Source organism: Pelophylax lessonae (assembly GCF_965119305.1).
Source record: "Pelophylax lessonae genome assembly, chromosome: 6".
Taxonomy (NCBI): domain Eukaryota; kingdom Metazoa; phylum Chordata; class Amphibia; order Anura; family Ranidae; genus Pelophylax; species Pelophylax lessonae.
The window spans coordinates 1,935,531-1,950,046 of NC_138773.1; the positions used below are offsets into that span (position 1 = coordinate 1,935,531).

At 50.9% G+C, this 14,516-nt stretch overlaps 2 protein-coding genes across 2 annotated transcripts in view; one reads left to right on the forward strand and one right to left on the reverse strand.

Annotated features, from left to right (window-relative positions):
- The window catches only part of TBC1D10B (TBC1 domain family member 10B), a 32,818-nt gene extending 30,088 nt beyond the window's left edge, over positions 1-2,730 (forward strand). The window contains exon 9 of the mRNA XM_082262115.1: positions 891-2,730. Within this exon, the coding sequence (XP_082118241.1) occupies positions 891-1,520 (630 nt within the window). The 3' untranslated portion in view covers positions 1,521-2,730. The remainder of the gene's footprint in view (positions 1-890) is intronic.
- Positions 2,731-6,715: 3,985 nt separating this feature from the next.
- Positions 6,716-7,344, reverse strand: LOC309558310 (sesquipedalian-1-like). Its single transcript, XM_082261366.1, has one exon. It carries the CDS (start codon positions 7,273-7,275, stop codon positions 6,757-6,759), a length of 519 nt encoding a protein of 172 aa, XP_082117492.1. The 5' UTR covers positions 7,276-7,344; the 3' UTR covers positions 6,716-6,756.
- Between the last annotated feature and the right edge of the window lie 7,172 nt (positions 7,345-14,516).

Sequence of the window (14,516 nt, forward strand, 5' to 3'; positions counted from 1 at the left end):
CAAGAAACGGGATGGTGGTGGAGATGAGGGAGGTAAAGGAAGGGGTATACAATGGGGTTATTGGTAGGATGAGAGGGATGGGTAAGAACCCAGTATTAAAAAATTGGGATGGTGGTGGAGATGTATGAGTTAGAGGAAGGGGCATACAATGGGATTATTGGGTAGAGGTACTATGAGGTTGAGAGGGATGGGTGAGAACCCAATATCAAGGGTTGGGCTGCTGGTGGAGATGGTGAGGTAGAGGGAGGGGTATACATTGGGGTTATTGAGTAGAGGAACTATGAGGTTGAGAGGGATGAGTTAGAACCTGGTATCAAATATTGAGTTGGTGGTTATGTGAGAGGGGTTTACTATGGAGGTTAAAGAATGGGGTTGAGAGAGATGGGTGAGAACCTAATAGCAAGGGTTGGGGGGATGCTGGAGATGGGGAGGTAGAGGGAGGGGTTTACAATGGGGTTATTGGATAGAGGTTCCATGGGGTTGAGAGGGATGGGTGAGAACCCAGTATCAAGTATAGGGTAGATGATGGAGATGGGGGGAGGTAGAGGAAGGGGTATACTATTGGGTTGGGAGGGATGGGTGAGAACCTAGTATCAAGGGTTGGGTTGGTGATGGAGATGGGGAGGTAGAGGGAGGGGTTTACAATGGGGTTATTGGGTAGAGGTACTATGGGGTTGAGAGGAATGGGTGAGGGTCCAGTATCAAAGATTGGGATGGTGGTGGAGAGGGGTAAAGGTGTGAAAAGGGCCTGGGATGGAGGGAGGAGTGCAGTGATCCTCTCAGGCTTGTAGTTCGGAGAGGTGGATCAGTTGGAGGTCTCTGTGCAGTAGAGCCTTTTCCTTATCCCAGAGAATTCTTGGATTTTATGACATTTATATTTGACTTTTCAGGTGAGTGCCCTCGCGGTTACAGATGCTCTTATAGAAAGGGAAAGCAATACACAGCTGCGCAAGTGGAGAGAAAACCGAGGAGAATTACAGTACCGCCCTTCACGCCGCTTACATGGGGCCCGCCAAATTCAAGAAGAAAAGGTGCGCTTGAACCCTTCTCTGAGCGGTAGTCGGCTTAGCCTAGCCAGCCTTCGAAGGCCCTCTCCTCCCGCCAGTCCTGCCTTCGCCCTCCAGCCGCCAGAGTCTGTAGTGGTATCTGAGGGTCTGCATCCTGTACTACCTTCTCCCACCGCCAATAAAGCACCCTTGGGACCACCCAAGGAGGCTGCCAAAAAGGGCAAAGAGAAGCCAAAAGAACAAGACAAAAAGAAAGATAAGGAAGAAAGGGAGCGTGAAAGGAAGAGAGAGAAGGAAGAGAGAGAGGAGAGGGAGCGTGAACGAAAAAGGGAGAAAGAGCGAGAAAAACAAAAAGAAAAAGAAGAAAAGCGACTTCAGAAAGAGAAGGAGAAAGCAGAGGCCAAACAGAAGAAAGAGAGGAAACTTTCTTTCCGTCGTAAGGAGCCGTCTTCCCCGGCTACTGACTCCACCCACAAGAGTGGCACTGGCTCAGCCGATGATACGTATTTCTAACGGACCACATTGTGGATTCTCTGAGTGGAACTGTGTCAGTCACTGGATAGTCTTATGAAGAGAGGGAGGTCCTCTGTCTGGGGAAAGTCCTGCAAGACAGGACATGTTTATATTCTGGATCAGTGTTACCTCCAGCAGGGCACTCCTGGATATTGCCCCGCCCCCTTTGTTCAGGCTGGTCTCTCCTGATACTCTGGTCTGTAAGGTGCTGTCCCTGGCTCCTGATACTCTCTGAAGTTACTTTGGACTTTACAGATTTTAACTGCTCCACATCTTAGGAAACCCAAAACCTGGAACTGGAACTCCTCCACTTTTTTTTTTATTTACCCTTCCCCATTCCTTCCCTGCCCCTCTACCCACCAACTCCAGCAGCCCATAGCATTTCTTCAACATTTCCTGGGATAACCCCAGCAACCCTGATTTTAGGGTTTCCCTGTGTGAGAAAAGTGAGAGGACCGTTACTTTGCTAGTCATGTAAATGGATTTGAGCGTGCATAATTCAGTTCTAAAAAACATGACTGGGTGGGGTAGAGAAAACCATGTCTGTATTAATCTTTAAGCTCTGCTTAATTCCCCCCCCTTCTCCTCCAAGGTGTTGCTGACTACTTGCTGAAGACTAACACTCCAAGTCTTCCCTTGATTGTATGTCATACTTATTCATTCCCTCCCCGACTGACCTTTTGTGCAGTGGGCTGTGGTGCGTGCCCATGGCAGTGCCTTGCACAATGGGCTGTGGTGCACGCCCATGGCAGTGCCTTGTGTACAGGCAGGAAGTTACATGAAGTGTTATGCACTCCACATCGAGTAAAGGAAACCGTTTATGTTTACAACCCTGAGAAGATTGCACTCTGCCCCTGGCCCCTCCCCCCTGCTCTGCGCATGAACCCCCCACCCCCACCCTGCATTTCAGGTATACACTTTTTATTTGTATATATTTTGGTTGCATTGCTTTCTGTTTTTAAATGATCTGTGAGTTTGATGTATACATGAGAGCCTCTGATAACTGGATCCCGATCTGACCCTCAGCATTTAATTCTGGAACAAAGCAGAGCGTCGCACTCTGCACCTGGAGCATAGGACGACACAGGCCTTGTATTTGTATGTACATATATGTATATTTCTTTGTCTATTCTATCAGAAGAAACCAATTGTCTTTGCTCAGTCTTGCTGTATTGCTGCCGTAAACACATGCTGTGCCCTCTGCTTTACACCATACACCCTATGGTTTCTGGTCCCTCTCTGATCCCTGCTCTATCCCTCCAGTGGCTGCTTTAACCATATGGTCCCCCTCCACCCTTCTGTCCTCTGCTCTATCCATCTGGTCCTCTTCCACCCTATGGTTTCTGCTCCCTGCTCTATCCCTCTCGTCCCCCTCTACCCTCCAGTCACTGCTTTAACCATATGACCACCCTCCGGTCTCTGCTCCATCCTTCTCCACCCATCTGGTCCCTACTCCACCCTCTGATTTGTTGTCGCACCCTACCCCTTCTCCAGCCCCTGCTCACCCTGTCACACCTATGCTCCAGTCCCTTTTCACCCTCTTTGTTGTCCTCAGTGGTTTGCATGATACATTTCATATGGGCCACACCAGTGTGCGGCAGCCTCTCCTGCACTGAAGATTGGAACTGGATCATATTTAATATTATGAATGTGTGAGGATTTTGGGGACAGTGTGTGTGAGGAGGTCTACCTGCATTGCTGTTACTCCTCATCCTTGGCTACATTACAAAGATCTAACCCTAACCTAAGTGTCGTCTCATCATTCCCCCCACATGGAGGGGATCTTGTCTGAGTGTCTTCTCGTTATCCCACCACATGGAGGGGATCTTGTCTAAGTGTCTTCTCGTTATCCCACCACATGGAGGGGATATTGTCTGAGTGTCTTCTCGTTATCCCACCACATGGAGGGGATATTGCCTGAGTGTCGTCTCATCATTCCCCCCACATGGAGGGGATATTGTCTGAGTGTCTTCTCGTTATCCCACTACATGGAGGGGATATTGCCTGAGTGTCTTCTCGTTATCCCACCACATGGAGGGGATCTTGTCTGAGTGTCGTCTCATCATTCCCCCACATGGAGGGGATATTGTCTGAGTGTCTTCTCGTTATCCCACCACATGGAGGGGATATTGTCTGAGTGTCTTCTCGTTATCCCACCACATGGAGGGGATATTGCCTGAGTGTAGTTTGGTTGTTCATTGAAGTTTATTCAGCACACAGTCACCATCTCTCTCCATGGACAGGAGCATGTAAGGTTGGCCATTGGAAGACAATAGGAAGTCACCAGGATTTACTGTGAAAAAAGTGTAACATAAGTCAGAAAAATACCAACCTTTTGAGGCCTGGGAGGATCCCTTAATGACAACAACATAGTGACCTATGGAAGGAAGGAACTCTGAGGCCTTGAAATATCGGCAGTCTTCTGATATGTGACACCATCTTCATATTAAATCTGATGCACATTAATCTGAAGTGCTGGTGACTTCTTATCGTTTCTCTGGTTTTGGCTTGGCACCATCTGATCAGCTAACGGTCTGGTACTGTCATATTTGGACTTTATGGTTGCCCAATGTGGCCAGGGATAGGCAGGTTGGCACAGATTTGGCTATTGAAACCATCCTGGCTATGCTCTGCTGTTTATGGCCTGCTTCAAAGTGAACCTGTACTGCTTAATTTTAGCCAATTTAAGGGGTCATTGAGTAGTGTGCTCTTACCTACCTTTTGATCCCTTCCTGATTCCTCTGCTGAGCACTGCATTGTGGGGCACCAGGGCCTGATGATTGGTCACTCCAGCAGTGCACTGTCAGAAGTTTGCCCCGTTCTCAGAACTACCAGTGAAGGGAACCTTCTACCCAGTGGCGTCAACATTTCAGTATAGCACATACCCATACCGTGGGGCTCTGGTGATCTTAATCGATAGGCCATAACTAGAGCCGCAAAGCCTTCTTATCAAAATCAACCCAGCTGACCAATGTCCTGGATCAGGAGGGAGAGACTGAGGAGATGGACATTCCTGGAAGTGTCAGCCTTTTGTGGCCCCAGCAGCTCTTGAGTGGTTCCTCCTATGTCGCTCTACTGTACTCTGTGATAGGTGGAGGTCAAAGGGAGGAACCACTGAGAAAGGGAATGAGAATCGAGAAGATGGACATTCTGGGAAGTGTTGGTCTTGTGTGTCCCCTGTAGCTCCGAGTGGTTCCTCCCACCAACCTTAATGTCACTCTGTTGTATCCTGTGCTAATGCAGAGGGGGGGGGGGAGAATTAGAAATTCCTGGAAGTGTAGGTCTTCTGTGCCCCCTGCAGCTAAGAGTGGTTCCTCCTATGTCACTTTATTGTATTCTGCGATAGGTGGACATCAGAGGGTGTAAACACTGAAATAGAATGAGGACCGAGAAGATGGACCTTCCTGGAAGTGTCCCCTATAGCTCTGCATGGTTCCTCCTGCTAATCTCCATGTTGTTATGCTATCCTGCAATAGGTGGAGGAGGAGGAACGGAGGAGATGGACATTCCTGAAAGTGTTAGGCTTCTGTCTCCCCCGCACCTCCGAATGGTTCCTCCCACTGACCCCTATGTCATTTCACTGTATCCTGAGATGGATGGAGGTCAGAGGGAGGAACCAGTGAAAGCTGGAGGGGGAACCGAGGACATTCTGGGAAATGTTGGTATTGTGTGTCTCCCCAAGTTCTAAGTGGTTCCTCCCGTCACCCCCAAGTCACTTTACTGTATCCTAAAATGGGTGGATGTCAGAGGGAGGAACCATATCCCTGGAAGTGTTGCTCTTCTGTGTCCCCTGCACCTCTGAGTGGTTCCTCCTGTCGAACCTAATATCATTCTATCCTGTGCTAGGTGGAGGTCCGAGGCAAGAACCACTGAGAACTGGGGGGGGGGGGGGATTCCTGGAGGTGTCAGTCTTGTGTGTCCCCTGCAGCTCTGCATGATTCATCCCACTAATATCCACCTTGCTATGCTATCCTGCAATGGATGGAAGTCAGAGGGAGGAACCCCTGATAGCTAGAGGGAACTGAGGACATGGACATTCCTGGAAGTGTTAAGCCCCGTACACACGAGTCGAAATTCGGCCGGGAATTTTCGTCCGACGACCGATCTGCCGATTTTCGGCTTGTTAGTATGATGCTTCCGACAACCGACTCCGACTTTTCAGCCGAAAAAATCCTGGTGTGCAGGCTATAAAATTTTTGTCGACCATCAAAACACGTCCGATTTTCGTCTCATTAGTACAGATTTCGATGGGGAAAAATCTTATGAGCAAGACTAGGCATGCTCAGAGAAGAAAGAACACAAAGAAAGCAAACCAACACATGACATCACTTCTATCACGTGACATCACTTCTGAAGTAGAATTCTGTCGTACGGGAAAATTCGTGTGCAGTCTAGGCACATTCCAACCAACAGACACCACTCTGGACAAAAGATGGACGACCGGTCGGCAGAAATTCATTGGGTGTGTACAAGGCTTTAGACTTCTGTGTCCCCGGCTTCTCTTCAGTGGTTCCTCCCACTGACCTCTATGTCACTTTACTGTATCCTGAGATGGGTGGAGGTCAAGGAGAGGAACCAGTGAGAGCTGGAGGGGGGACCTGAGGACGTGCTGGGAAGTGTTGGTCTTGTGTGTGTCCCTGTAGCTCTAAAAGGGGGTGGTGGGAGGAACCAATGTCACTACTGTATTCTGTAATATGTTAAGGTCCCACTTACCCCTATGTCCCTCTACTGTATTCTGTAATATGTTAAGGTCCCACTTACCCCTATGTCCCTCTACTGTATTCTGTAATAGGTGGAGGTCATGGGGGATGGATACTCCCCAAAGTTTTGGTTCCCAGGGCAGGGGTTCCTCACCAATGGAGTGTTCAGGGGCTACAAAATAAATGGCAGTAATCCAATGATTAGCCCCCTCAACCCTCTGTGCTGGTGGTACAGTTCCACTCTGCAGAGCCATCTTTGTCCAGGACGATGCCAACTGCCCCATACGGGGAGCAGAATGGAAGCTCGGAGGAGACCAGGACAGATGTGACTCTCATGGCACCAAGCCATCTCATCATGGGAAAGGGCACAGGGGTAATAATTTGTTTTAGTACCATTTTGTGGGCACTGCGATTTTCTTACAGGACAGGTTCTCTTTAATGTTGTCAGATGTCCTCCTGCCTCAAGGTGAAATAATTAGGTCTCATCAGTGATGGTGTCAGATAACTTTATTTCTCTTTAGCACATAACATTCGGTTCATGAAAACTCGATGAGGTTAATGTCCCTAAGTGACTGGATTTCCTCTCCCAACCAATGATGCAGAAGCTTAAACTCTGCCTCCCATGTTGGCTCCTCAGGGGTGGAGCCTTCAGTCTGTATGGGTGCCTGTTCAGTTTGGCTTTGTGTGAGACTCAGATACTGGCAGCGCAGCTCCCCAAGGAGAACCTTGGTGTACCCCAGGTTGGCGCTGAGTAACGCCCGCACCCATAGCTCTAGGTCCCGCTGGCTCTCAGCTGCCATTTTGTACACGCGAGACACTGAGCAGATGGAGAAGGCGTATTCCAGTTTAGAGTTCCTCAAAGTGACAGAGCTTCCCTCTAAGAGTATGAGGCCAAGAGGCTGTGGATCCCCCTGGCGTTCCCAGTACAGAAGCAGATTTCCACACAGCAGGAACCAGCGGCGGTGGTAGGAGGCATGGCGACTGCCCTTCTTCAGCAAGTAGCCTTCCTTCTGTGCCGAGGAACAGGAAAGCCGGGAGCTGCTGTCCAGCTTCATGGGGCCCCTGAAAGAACAACACGTGAGAGAGAGAGACAAGGGTGGCTCCACCTGACCTCAGAGTACAGACCTACACCATCCATAGTGTCACCTAGAGATACCGGACCAACCCCACCTGACCTCTGACCTTGGGGTACAGTCCTATAGTGTCACATAAAGATACCAGACCCGCCCACCTGACCTCGGGGTACAGTCCTACACACCCCCCCATTCTGTCACCCAACTGGACCATTCCCACCTGACCTCAAGAGTACAGTCCTACACCATCCATAGTGTCACATAGAGATACCGGACCAACCCCACCTGACCTCACGGTACAGTCCTACACCCCTCCCCCCCTTTAGTGTCACCCAACTGGACCATCCCCACCTGACCTTGGGGGTACAGTCCTACATTACCCATAGTGTCAGATAGAGATACCAGACCAACCTGACCTCTGACCTTGGGGTACAGTCCTATAGTGTCACATAAAGATACCAGACCCGCCCACCTGACCTTGGGGGTACAGTCCTACATTACCCATAGTGTCACATAGAGATACCAGACCAACCCCACCTGACTTTGGGGTACAGTCCTGCACTATCCATAGTGTCACATAGAGCTACCAGCCCCACCTGACTGACCTCTGACCTTGGGGTACAGTCCAACACCATACCATTTTCAATGGCAGGTTCCGAGTCTCTTCTCTCCTAATCTCTGACAGTCTCTCCTCTGATTTCTGGCAGTCTCTCCTCTGATCTCTGACAGTCTCTCCTCTCCTCTGATCTCTGACAGTCTCTCCTCTTATCTCTGGCAGTCTCTACTCTCCTAATCTCTGACAGTCTCTCCTCTCCTCTGATCTCTGACAGTCTCTAATCTCCTCTGATCTCTGACAGTCTCTCCTCTGATCTCTGACAGTCTCTCCTCTGATTTCTGACAGTCTCTCCTCTCCTCTGATCTCTGACAGTCTCTCCTCTCCTCTTATCTCTGGCAGTCTCTACTCTCCTAATCTCTGACAGTCTCTACTCTCCTCTGATCTCTGACAGTCTCTAATCTCCTCTGATCTCTGACAGTCTCTGATCTCTGACAGTCTTTAATCTCCTCTGATCTCTGACAGTCTCTCCTCTGATCTCTGACAGTCTCTCCTCTGATCTCTGACAGTCTCTCCTCTGATTTCTGACAGTCTCTCCTCTGATCTCTGGCGGTCTCTCCTCTCCTCTGATCTCTGACAGCCTCTCCTCTCCTCTGATCTCTGACAGTCTCTCCTCTCCTCTCCTCTGATCTCTGGCAGTCTCTCCTCTGATCTCTGACAGTCTCTACTCTCCTCTGATCTCTGACAGTCTCTCCTCTGATTTCTGGCAGTCTCTCCTCTGATTTCTGGCAGTCTCTCCTCTCCTCTGATCTCTGACAGTCTCTCCTCTCCTCTGATCTCTGACAGTCTCTCCTCTCCTCTAAACTCTGACAGTCTCTCCTCTGATTTCTGGCAGTCTCTCCTCTCCTCTGATCTCTGACAGTCTCTCCTCTCCTCTGATCTCTGACAGTCTCTCCTCTGATCTCTGACAGCCTCTCCTCTGATCTCTGACAGTCTCTCCTCTGATTTCTGGCAGTCTCTCCTCTCCTCTGATCTCTGACAGTCTCTCCTCTCCTCTGATCTCTGACAGTCTCTCCTCTGATCTCTGACAGCCTCTCCTCTGATCTCTGACAGTCTCTCCTCTGATTTCTGGCAGTCTCTCCTCTGATCTCTGACAGTCTCTTATCTCCTCTGATCTCTGACAGTCTCTCCTCTGATCTCTGACAGTCTCTCCTCTCCTCTCTGACAGTCTCTCCTCTGATTTCTGGCAGTCTCTCCTCTGATCTCTGACAGTCTCTCCTCTGATCTCTGACAGTCTCTCCTCTGATTTCTGGCAGTCTCTCCTCTGATCTCTGACAGTCTCTCCTCTGATCTCTGACAGTCTCTCCTCTCCTCTAAACTCTGACAGTCTCTCCTCTCCTCTAAACTCTGACAGTCTCTCCTCTGATCTCTGACAGTCTCTTATCTCCTAATCTCTGACAGTCTCTCCTCTGATCTCTGGCAGTCTCTCCTCTCCTCTGATCTCTGACAGTCTCTCCTCTCCTCTCTGACAGTCTCTCCTCTCCTCTGATCTCTGACAGTCTCTCCTCTCCTCTCTGACAGTCTCTCCTATCCTCTGATCTCTGACAGTCTCTCCTCTCCTCTGATCTCTGACAGTCTCTCCTCTCCTCTAAACCCTCCCTGGCTCTCATGCTGCATTTACTTTCTTGTTTATTGTTGAACTCACCTTGTTATGTGCCGTCTCTCTCTGATCAACGGTCTCTCTGGTATCTCACTTCCTGTATCAGTGGCAGGATGTCTCCTCCAGGTGTGGGTGTGTCTGAGCTCTCACCTGTCGGACACACCTGGGGAGAGCACCCTGGGGGTTGTAGTCCAGCTTCTTGTCTCTCTCAGATCAGCAGTCTCTCTGCTCTGTGATCTCTCTCACGTCCTGTACCAGTGGGAGGATGTCTCCTCTAGGTGTGGGTGTGTCTGAGCTCTCACCTGTCGGACACACCTGGGGAGGAGAGCACCCTGGGGGTTGTAGTCCAGCTTCTTGTCTCTCTCAGATCAGCAGTCTCTCTGCTCTGTGATCTCTCTCACGTCCTGTACCAGTGGGAGGATGTCTCCTCTAGGTGTGGGTGTGTCTGAGCTCTCACCTGTCGGACACACCTGGGGAGGAGAGCACCCTGGGGGTTGTAGTCCAGCTTCTTGTCTCTCTCAGATCAGCAGTCTCTCTGCTCTGTGATCTCTCTCACGTCCTGTACCAGTGGGAGGATGTCTCCTCTAGGTGTGGGTGTGTCTGAGCTCTCACCTGTTGGACACACCTGGGGAGGAGAGCACCCTGGGGGTTGTAGTCTAGCTTCTTGTCTCTCTTGGATCAGCAGTCTCTCTGCTCTGTGATCTCTCTCACGTCCTGTATCAGTGGGAGGATGTCTCCTCCAGGTGTGGGTGTGTCTGAGCTCTCACCTGTTGGACACACATGGGTAACAGAGCACTCTGGGGGTTGTAGTCCAGTCTCCGGTCTGTTGGGTGTCTCAATAAATGCAGAAGCTGTCTCAGAGTGATCTCACTCACTTCCCATTTCTCTGCCCATCCCCCTCTCCACTTTATATATATATATATATGTATGAGGTTAGAGAGTGAGGATCCAATCACAATCCTTGCGTGTGATGTTATCATATAGAGAGAGGTGTTCTGGTGTCATGTCCATCCTCTGGATTCCCTCCTACATTCCAATATTCAATTCTATACAATACCAAGAAAAATCCAGAAGTGTCAGTGAGAAGGTTGTCAGTGAGCGGGGTGTCGGTGAGAAGGTTGTCAGTGAGCGGGGTGTCAGTCAGAAGGTTTTCAGTGAGCGGGATGTCAGTGAGCGGGGTGTCAGTGAGCAGGTTGTCAGTGAGCGGGGTGTCAGTGAGAAGGTTGTCAGTGAGCAGGGTGTCAGTGAGAAGGTTGTCAGTGAGCGGGGTGTCAGTGAGAAGGTTTTCAGTGAGCGGGGTGTCAGTGAGCGGGATGTCAGTGAGAAGGTTGTCAGTGAGCGGGGTGTTGGTGAGCAGGTTGTCAGTGAGCGGGGTGTCAGTGAGAAGGTTGTCAGTGAGAAGGTTGTCAGTGAGCGGGGTGTCAGTGAGAAGGTTGTCAGTGAGAAGGTTTTCAGTGAGCGGGGTGTCAGTGAGCGGGATGTCAGTGAGAAGGTTGTCAGTGAGCGGGGTGTTGGTGAGCAGGTTGTCAGTGAGCGGGGTGTCAGTGAGAAGGTTGTCAGTGAGAAGGTTGTCAGTGAGTGGGGTGTTGGTGAGCAGGTTGTCAGTGAGCGGGGTGTCAGTGAGAAGGTTGTCAGTGAGTGGGGTGTTGGTGAGCAGGTTGTCAGTGAGCGGGGTGTCAGTGAGAAGGTTGTCAGTGAGCAGGGTGTCAGTGAGAAGGTTGTCAGTGAGCGGAGTGTCAGTGAGCAGGTTGTCAGTGAGAAGGTTGTCAGTGAGCGGGGTGTCAGTGAGAAGGGTGTCAGTGAGAAGGTTGTCAGTGAGCGGGGTATCGATGAGCAGGTTGTCAGTGAGCGGGGTGTCAGTGAGCGGAGTGTCAGTGAGCGGGGTGTCAGCAGGGTGTCAGTGAGAGGGTTGTCAGTGAGCAGGTTGTCAGTGAGCGGGGTGTCAGTGAGAAGGGTATCGGTGAGAAGGTTGTCAGTGAGCGGGGTGTCAGTGAGCGGGGTGTCAGTGAGCAGGTTGTCAGTGAGCGGGGTGTCAGTGAGAAGGTTGTCAGTGAGAAGGTTGTCAGTGAGCAGGGTGTCAGTGAGCGGGGTATCGATGAGCAGGTTGTCAGTGAGCGGGGTGTCAGTGAGCGGAGTGTCAGTGAGCGGAGTGTCAGTGAGCGGGGTGTCAGTGAGTGGGTTGTCAGTGAGTGGGTTGTCAGTGAGCGGGGTGTCGGTGAGCGGGTTGTCAGTGAGCGGGTTGTCAGTGAGCGGGGTGTCAGTGAGCAGGGTGTCAGTGAGAAGGGTATCGGTGAGAAGGTTGTCAGTGAGCGGGGTATCGATGAGCAGGTTGTCAGTGAGCGGAGTGTCAGTGAGCGGAGTGTCAGTGAGCGGAGTGTCAGTGAGCGGGGTGTCAGCAGGGTGTCAGTGAGAGGGTTGTCAGTGAGCAGGTTGTCAGTGAGCGGGGTGTCAGTGAGAAGGGTATCGGTGAGAAGGTTGTCAGTGAGAAGGTTGTCAGTGAGCGGGGTATCGATGAGCAGGTTGTCAGTGAGCGGGGTTTCAGTGAGCGGAGTGTCAGTGAGCAGGTTGTCAGTGAGCGGGGTATCGGTGAACCTTGGAATACGGAAGTGTTCCTCCTTGAAATCTGTTACACAGTGGGGGGTCTTCTGCCCTGTCTTAAGGCTCCAGACGGCTCCATTGTTCTGTGTCTGGCTATTGTGTACATTGATTTCCCCCTGGGGGTTTCTGCCTCATTACACAGAACAGTCCTTCTAATCAAGCTATCCGACCAATCCCTGCTGACTCATTTTCAAGTCCTTATTTGCATGGCTAAGGAGGACCTGAAGGAGGACTACATGAACTTTACAATTGATCAATGGGAAAGCGGTTGTTGGGGGCGGGATGTTCCAAATTCTGTTTAAAAGTGTGTTGTGTACTTCCAATAAATGTCTTCCTGTTTGAACTTACATACAGCCTGCCTGGTGTTTGTTCTAATGGATTCCGAACGGCACATAGCTGTAGTTCGGATCCCGGATCCTTGGTTGACCGAACCATCAGACGTTGCGATCTGCAAGCTGACTCGCTAGTAGCAGAGGAGTGTCGGGAGAGCAGAAGCGAGCGAGCAAGGGTCTCGTCACATTGGTTGGCAGCGGTGGGATTTGCTCTCCAGTTACTGGGACACTCCAAAAACCACCACAGTCAATGACCAGCTATGCAGCATGCAGGAGAGCCACGCTGAAAGACTTACATGAGAGCCGCGGAGGGACCAGTGGGACAAAGAACAAGGCCACCCGGATCAGTGAGCTAGCCGAGATGGATAAGAGGGATGGTGATGCAGGACCCCGGTCAGTTGAAGACTTGTTTCAGTAACGAGTTCGAGAGCGGTTGGCATTATATGGTGCTAACCCATCAGAGACCGCCATACAGAATGCCATTAGAGACATCCAGCTGCAGGATGAGCGACAAGAGAGGGAACGAGAGCGGCAACATGAGCAGAGAATGGCAGAAATACGGCAATCGGAGAAAACGCCTAAAGATGCAGCGACTTTCCGTAAGTTGCCCTTTCGGGCGTTCAAACTATTTAAGGAAGGAGAGGAGGAAATTGACGCATTCCTGCAGGACTTTGAGAGACTATGCCAGATACATGAAGTACTGTCCCAAGATTGGGTCGTCTTACTGGCGAGTAATTTAACTGGCAGAGCGGTGGATGCATATCGGGTCCTGGAGGACGAAGACGCTAAAAACTATGACCGGGTAAAAGAAGCTTTGCTAGCCCGATTTGCCATTACACCCGAAGCCAGCCGGATTAAGTTTAGAGAATCCCGGAAACAAACCAACACAACATACGTGGAGTGGGCACATCGTCTGCAGCGGAACCTTAAGAGCTGGTTCCAGGGAAGCCACGCTCATACCATAGAGGACATCACCCAGCTGGTACTATTAGAACAGTTCTTTAACCACACCCCTCCGGTAGTACGGGATTGGGTGCGAGATAAACAACCACAGACGGTACAGCAAGCGGCTACTCTGGCCGATGAATATCTGGACTCTCGAAGGTCAGGCGAAAACAAGCGCTATCCACTATCTCGACCCAGTTTACCAGCCTCTAAGCCGACTTCAGTACCTCAGTGGTCTGCCTCAAGACCCCCAGCCCGACCCAACCCTCCTACCGGACCTAAGTGCTATACCTGTAACCGAACCGGTCATCTGCAACGATATTGCCCTACCCAATCCACGAGGTATCGAGAGACTAATCATCCATCCAGACCAGCAGCTCATTGCTTCCAGAATGAGCCCAACCATCGAGATGTTCAGGAAGAGTGCGGCGAACTTTTCGAAGCGGATCCTATCCAAGCTGCTGCCGGAGATAATCGGCAGCACTATCGCCAGGCAGTATGGGTTAATGGGCAGCCAACCCAGGGACTCCGCGATTCCGGGGCTACGATTACCCTCATCCAGCCTCACATGATTCCCCAGTCAGCCCGGACCGGCCTGACTGTTGCAGTCAGGGTAGCAGGGGGCAAGGTGCTACGTTTATCCACCGCCCAAGTCCTCTTGGATTGGGGCTCAGGGGAGCGACATGTGCGAGTGGGATTACTACGCGAGTTACCCGCAGAAGTACTTTTGGGGAACGATTTGGGCCATTTAACTTCCTCGTATGCCCCAGAGGCCGCCATGGCCGTGACCACCAGACGTCACAGCCAACTTCAAGGCAACTCCACTCCTATGGGGACCCAGATGCCTCCATGTTCGGACTGGGAGCTGTACTAAGCCAAGTTGGTGAGGATGGGAAAGAGCACCCGGAGGCGTATCTAAGCCGCAAGTTGTTACCCCGTGAAGTTGGATATGCTGCCGTGGAAAAAGAGTGTTTGGCCTTAGTCTGGGCTTTAAAGAAATTGCAGCCCTACGTGTATGGATGCTCTTTTACCGTCATGACGGACCACCATCCCTTGATATGGCTTAACCGGGTGGCGGGAGAGAACGGGCGATTACTACGGTGGAGCCTGGCTTTGCAACCATACAATTTCACCA

Excerpts from the sequence above, each read along its gene's own strand:
- LOC309558310 (XM_082261366.1), bottom strand. The coding sequence starts at position 7,275 with ATGAAGCTGGACAGCAGCTCCCGGCTTTCCTGTTCCTCGGCACAGAAG.